This window comes from Volvox carteri (genome assembly GCF_000143455.1).
Source record: "Volvox carteri f. nagariensis unplaced genomic scaffold VOLCAscaffold_87, whole genome shotgun sequence".
NCBI classification, from domain to species: Eukaryota; Viridiplantae; Chlorophyta; class Chlorophyceae; order Chlamydomonadales; family Volvocaceae; genus Volvox; species Volvox carteri.
Genome location: NW_003307630.1, coordinates 326,258 through 333,114, shown reverse-complemented (window position 1 = coordinate 333,114; position 6,857 = coordinate 326,258). Strand labels below are relative to the sequence as shown.

The 6,857-nt window shown below is 51.0% G+C and overlaps 2 protein-coding genes across 2 annotated transcripts in view; both read right to left on the bottom strand.

The window, feature by feature from the left end:
* VOLCADRAFT_99432 (uncharacterized protein) overlaps positions 1–2,089 on the bottom strand; it is a gene marked incomplete at both ends in the record, with an annotated part of 5,222 nt that extends 3,133 nt beyond the window's left edge. The window contains one exon of the mRNA XM_002958157.1: positions 2,072–2,089. Coding sequence (XP_002958203.1) covers positions 2,072–2,089 — 18 coding nt within the window. The remainder of the gene's footprint in view (positions 1–2,071) is intronic.
* Positions 2,090–3,754: 1,665 nt separating this feature from the next.
* On the bottom strand, positions 3,755–6,404 carry VOLCADRAFT_99431 (uncharacterized protein; the record flags this gene model as incomplete). The annotated part of the gene is made up of 4 exons (XM_002958156.1): positions 3,755–4,035; positions 4,657–5,157; positions 5,595–5,633; positions 6,293–6,404. The coding sequence occupies 4 exons, from the start codon at positions 6,402–6,404 to the stop codon at positions 3,755–3,757; spliced, it is 933 nt and encodes a 310-aa protein (XP_002958202.1).
* Between the last annotated feature and the right edge of the window lie 453 nt (positions 6,405–6,857).

Below are 6,857 nucleotides of genomic sequence, written 5' to 3'. Positions count from 1 at the left end.
TGGTGGTGGGCTGGGGGGTTGGGGTGATGGCGGTGGTGGCGGGCTGGGTGGCTGGGGTGATGGTGGCGGTGGCGGGCTGGGAGGCTGGGGTGATGGCGGCGGTGGCGGGCTGGGGGGCTGAGGTGATGGTGGCGGTGGCGGGCTGGGTGGCTGGGGTGATGGTGGCGGTGGCGGGCTGGGTGGCTGGGGCGATGGTGGCGGGGGCGGGCTGGGTGGCTGTGGCGATGGCGGCGATGGCGGGCTGGGTGGCGGGGGCGATGGTGGCGGTGGCGGGCTGGGAGGCTGGGGTGATGGCGGCGGTGGCGGGCTGGGGGGCTGGGGTGATGGGGGATAGGGCGGGTAGGGTGATGGCGGCGGTGGCGGGCTGGGTGGCTGGGGTGATGGTGGCGGTGGTGGGCTGGGTGGCTGAGGCGATGGTGGCGGTGGCGGGCTGGGAGGCTGGGGTGATGGCGGCGCCGGCTGGCTGGGGGGCTGGGGTGATGGTGGCGGTGGCGGGCTGGGGGGCTGGGGCGATGGCGGCGATGGCGGGCTGGGGGGCTGGGGTGATGGTGGCGGTGGGGGCCTTGGTGGTTGTGGAGGATTAGGCGGGCTTGGGGGTAATGGCAGTGGTTTCGACTCTGTCCAAACCCATGTCTCATCAGTACGCAGCAACACAGTATTGTTCGGAGCGAACAGTGTCCCTGATACCCAACTTGGGCCCCAGTCGTTGCAGGCTTCTAAGGCCAGGATGTTGTGGCCCGCCAGCAGGTCGACAGAAATGAAGGTCAGTACCCTAACAATTGACGCTTTTGGAAGAAGGCTTATACTGTTCACAAACAGTGTAGCATTATCGTCAGCTTCCAGATGGAAATTCGCGTTGGTAACGGGATCTGGTGTGTAGTAGGACTTGTAGAAATACTTGCACTGGTAATCCGGTGGACAAGTCCCCCCGGTGCAGTAAGCGTAAGGATCAGACCAGATTTGAATGGCATTCGGATCCGTCGTAAAGTTAATTACTGCAGACTGGCCGAAGAAAGTGCTGACACCTGCATGCATTTGCATTACACACACGTTTTTGTTGATGTTGGTGTTGTGTTGTACGTGTTTACAAACTAACTGTTTTGTCGTCTAAAGTTAGATGCGTATCCTAGGATAACAGATAGGGATAGTCCGTATTTATTATACCAGGGCACGCTGGGTCCGTAAACGATAAAAGTGTTTCACAGACGACTGTTGTATCACGTCTTTTTGCAGGAAAGAACCGATCGGCGGATGACAAATCCCGTGATACCCAGGATACTACAACAACCCCTTGCGAATTGCATCAGGCAAGTTGTTATGTACACGGGATCGGTCACCGATGGACGATTGGCTATCACCAATTTTATCACCAATTTCTACTTTATTTTTTTTGAATTCTTGGAGTCTTTGGGGGCTCAGCCTTATGTCAATGATGATTGTGGGTTCTGAGCCTTCTCTTTGGTCGCGCTTTTGGCTGTCTAGATGACTTGCGTTGTCTCATTTGGGTGGGAGTCTAGTTTGTCTTGTTAGTCTCTAGTGCAGCGCACGGCCCACCACAGTACTTATTTTCCTCCTTGTCGACAGCCGTCTCCACCAGTCTCCACTGGGGCCCATAGGGCTGATGTAAGCTAAATATGTTGCTGCAAGTGCTTTTGTAACATTCTTGCTTATTTTAGTGAGATAAGAAAAAAGTTATTTAAGTTACTTCGTGTGTTAGGCAGTTAGTAGAGCTGCGACATACGAAGCTCTTATCGCCGTTGGTAAGTATCGCTGTAGTTGGTACCAAGATGCCTCTAAGTAATTACTAAGCAGATAAGTGGGATCCTAGGATAGGTCCGTTCCACGAGTGCTGTAACACACGTATGTAACTTTGGACGCCTGGCACATCGGGCCCGGGCTTGGGGCCTCCGACTTGACCTTGCAAGTGCATAGATAAATATCTTATCGTTTTCCGCAGTGCAATGAAACGTTCCCGTGACTTAGCGGCGGGTTGGTGCGGATTATAAGGGTGCATTTCCAGTGCGGATTAAGGCCAGGGATTAGGGCACGGAAGTCCTTGGTACGAGCTTACCACATAGTTTTGTTCCATAAGGGAACCAAAGGTTGAAAAGGCGAGGTAACTTTGCCAACAACTTAGCCGTTTGAGCAAGTATCGATGGAGGACAGAGGGTTAATCCCTGGCCTTAATCCGCACTGGAAATACGCCCAAAATACCTTAATCCGTGACTTTTTAATCCAAGTGGAAACACCCCCTTTGTCGTTGTTCTGATTTTTCTTGTAGCATTATTCAGCCAGACGCAGCCATAAGAAGTGTAGTGGCTGGCCGCTGAAAAGGCCTCTTAATTAAGATGCCGGTGGAGCGTCGTATGGACGAGATGTGCGCCATACTATCTACAGCTACTGTTGCCCTAAGTTGTTATGGGATGTAACATATATTGACAATTCGCAGTCCGACCGACAAAATTTTCTCTAGTAGTCTGGTCTGATCTGGTGACACCTTTGTGTATATGGAGGTTCTGGGCTCGATTTCTGCTCAGACCCCCGACATTGTTCGGGAGATCTAGGTTTACTGTCGCTGCCGAGGTGTGGAGATGAGGTGTACTTGATGGACTGAGTTTCGCATCCTGAGATGGTTGTGATGGCTGATCTGTCTCTACGGATGTCGGGTGACTGGTTGAGGAGGGGTCTACTTGGCAGGACCCAAACCGCCGTCAGTTATACAGTGTAATCTACTTTCAATACATATAGTCAATGGCCTCCCGGCTTTGACGGAACACCCCCCCCCAACTCGTGCAGCACTTGTAACTTGTAACTTGTAACTTGTAATACTGGATTCACATGCTACGTTACGTTGCGAAAACTTTTTTGGAAAAGTGGGCCTGAAAAAGTCACCCAGTTCACATGGGACATTACGACGACGTTGTGTTCGTTGGCGCGAGCTGTGTAAACCATCTCCATTTTATGTCTTTCAATGGCCAAAACTTCAGCACATCCCCTTAGAATCGCAATATATAATTGACGGGTTATTGGCAGCCCTGCCTACTGCAATGGCACTGCATCCCGCGCGAGCCGCGATGGCGTTTGCCCTAGCGGCCGCTATGGATGAAATTTTTGACAACCTTGAGGATATGTTCAATTCTCAATGGCAGTGCTTGCGCGTGTGGGCTGACGCGGCGCGGCCCATGCCGCCGGAAGTGCGGCCGACTTGCCATTTCGCGGATGGCTTCAGCCCTGATACTACAATGGGTTACATATTGGCTATGTAAGGGGTCGTGCGCGGGCGAGCAACACGAGCGGCGTTGTCCTTGTTCATTTTTATAATATAAGGCAGCGGTGTGACTAGAAATTCAGTCGGAGTGCAAAGCGCGCACAATTTGTCAAGTATGTGGTCTTTATAAGCGATTGGGCTTGGCCGTTTGTTATAACTCGCGAAATTGGCGACGCATTTCAAGTAACGGTACGAGGGGTCAGCGTTTGACGAAATTGACCCCCCCCCCCTGGTCACTTTAGACTTTTCGTCCACTTTACCGGTAACGTACCGTTACCACGTCCGAACCGACCACTTTTACCCAAAAAGTTTCAACGTAACGTAGCATGTGAACTGGCTATAACTTGTAACTTGTAACTTGTAACTTGTAAGTAGTCCAGTAGTAGTAGACTTCTGATGACTGTTGGGGGGTTAATATGTAAAGTACGTATACTACTGTTATTAAATTGGGTATTACACCCAGCGATTTGTATCGATATTCCTTGACTAGATTAACCGCCACACGTACATACATATGCACATACCCCTCTTCGCGCCCGCTACCCGGTCTTGATGTGGGTAGAAGAATCCAGGGATGAGCTGCCCTGACTGCCCTTGGTCGGTCTTGAGGCGGCACACACGGCTACTGCGAACATAGTCCCAGTAGCGGCAGGTGGGGCTGCTGTAGCAGGCCTGACAGCAGGCCGCTTCGTCGGGCTGGTCACTGGTGGACAGCGTGGAGGAGTCGAAACCGTACCCAGCGCCGTACAGAACCTGGAGCGTGCAAGCTGAACATATATAGAGGTGGCAAGAATGGTGTGGTGGGTTGTCGTCTGTAAACTAATGGAAGACTGTGTCACGACGATCGGTAAAATCGTTTTGGGGTTTTATAGACAGCAGAGCCATCGTACGTATAACAAATTTGTTATACAGTCCTATTTAAATAGGATTAAGAGATCGTATCTAGACAGAGATTCATGTTATAGAATGGTCTATAATAAATCGTACCATGTTATAGTTTAAACCCTGTTTAGGCAATGCACGTGCATCATATGTGGCGGGATAGATTGATGAAAATTAACTTCACCCATTCCACAACATTTGATCAACGACGATTAATCAGTAAGACAACGGTGATGACGGCTTGCAGTAAATCTTCACGTGCAATTGCAAGCTTGTGGATGGCTACCGTCACCACGCAGGGCACAATCCTCGCGTAGTGTTAAGTAAAGACACGGTGTTGATGAGGACTCCAGGTTAGCAGCTTCCTACCAATCCACCTAGGAGAGTGTAAACCCTTGGTTGGCCATATGCGTACCCATACATGGCTATATATGGCTAGTTGTCCAAGTAGCCAACGCGTCTCATGTCCTCAAACAACGAATAATGCCGTCCGTCAAGATCATCACCTGCAGGCATGCCGTAAACCTGAAGCTCCGCAATCGCTATAGGGGTTAGGTTGAAATTGTGGTTCCGAACCAAAAGAGTGCGACCGGTCCTAGGCGGGTTGAGGTTAAGGAGGATTACGCCGCCAGTCGTGCCAGGTCCGGATGATGCATTATCGAGACGGTAATTATAAAAGTAGTTGGTCGGATCCGATGGGATAATGGCGACACCTCCAAGGCTGAACTCAGCATTCACCACCTCATGGCCGCAGCAGTCTCTGCGGTGGTATAGAGCTATACTGGAGATGGTCATCGCTTCACCAAAGTCGATCACTAGCCATTCGCCTTTACCGATGCCGCTGATGAAGGTGCTGCTGTTGCTGCCTGCTGGGGGAATGATTCCATCAATGGCATTGACAGGAGCGTATTGGCTGGAAAACTGGGTTGACCCGTATACGGTCTTCCCGATGGCGATGTTGTTGAAGGGTGGTGGGGGAGGGGGTGGTGGCGATGACGGCAGTGGTCCTGGAGCGAGGGGATGGAGGACACGATGGGCGGGCATGGTTGGATTGAAGGTGGCAGCTCATCATCACCCAGGTGATAATAATGGGGATCATGGCTCAGAAAAGAAGTACGGCACACAGCCTGTTAATAAGCATGCTGATGTGCGTGTGTGTACACATACGTGTAGGTAGTGTAGGTAGTGTAGCAGCCGGTACACTGTACAGCACACAAAAAAATAAGTACGCGTCTATGAGCATCTCGAGAGGCTTTTTCTGCAGCCAGCAGTTATATTTAGTATCTTGACCGCGTGGAAGTTCTCAATCCTGAAGTCGTCGGTTCATTCCCCAACTATCACGCTTGGTGGAATATCGGGTTAGGTGACTCAATGCCCAATAACCGCGACAATATGTCGCTGAACTGACTGGAATGTCTCTGTGCCTTGAGACGGCGAGACGCACGTGAGAGCGACACATGACGAGACGTGGACTGGTCACCCACTGCCCGAGGATAGGTGAAGGTAGGCACAAGCTGGTGGTATATGTGGCCGTAAGGGTCCGAGACGGATGCCCTTGGGCCTTCGGCTCGTATGGGTAGTTTTACAGGCATGGGGTCACGCACCCCCAACCATGTAACACACACACACATACAGGATCCCTTCAAAGGGGGGGATGCAGTAGCTGGTACACACATAACAACTACAAGTGCGCGCTAAGCGTGTCCACCAGCATCTCGAGAGGCCTTTTCAGCGGGGCCAGCTACTACTGTCAGCCAGGTAACAAGCAGTAAACACTCGGGAAGCGACTTGGTCATGGATGTGGTCATATGGGGGGTTTTCTGTCATAGACCTGGTCAATGTTGCCTCATGACAACGCATGAGGCCTCATGACCGGTCATGTATTTACAAACACCGCAGTTCTAGCACAGAAATGTTGGTCGCATGGCATTTGAACCAAACAGCAAGATTGATGAGGAAGGTGGCACCTTCATGTGAGCATTTGGATTACAGCAGATCTGGTCCTGGGACCGGGACCTGGACCAGGACCTGGCTGCGCCATGTACCGTGGCGGACATATGTATGGGGTTACGGCATCATACAATTGTTATCCCCTCGCTTATTAATTGGTACGATGTGTAGCTGCAGCAGTGGTTAGCTAACTTGCTAGATAGCCGTATGATAAGGCCGCGGCCGCGGCTGTATGTATGTAAGTGAAGCCCTTGCCTGCTGGCCGCCTGAACAGTCGAAGCAAGGACATACATAGTGCAGGCATATATTATTTACCTTGCGCGGCCACTGACGGCGGTGGTAATAAGATGCAGCACAGCAGTGCTACTTGTAGGGGTAGCAGCACGGGTAGTTGCATTTGCATGGATAATAATTGTAGGCTGCCGCGCCGTACGATCATTGTCGTCCACCCTTCTGTGAGGTCGCATGTATATATGTCTGTATGTATATATGTTCCTACGTATGAACAAGACAGCTACCTCCTCAAGCAGGGCTGAACGTGCATGGCTGCCTTCGTTACCAAAGCTTCTATCTCGCTATATCTGCTGACCCTGGCTCACTTGACTGCGTCGACTAAAGTCGTGCAGATGCGGCCGCCGGCCGTAGCTGTTATTATCAATAATAATATTACCCAATATTATTGTATTATTAACATAGTACTAATATTAATAGTATTAGTATTAATGATATTATTATTGTACTGCTGCTGCTCCTTAGC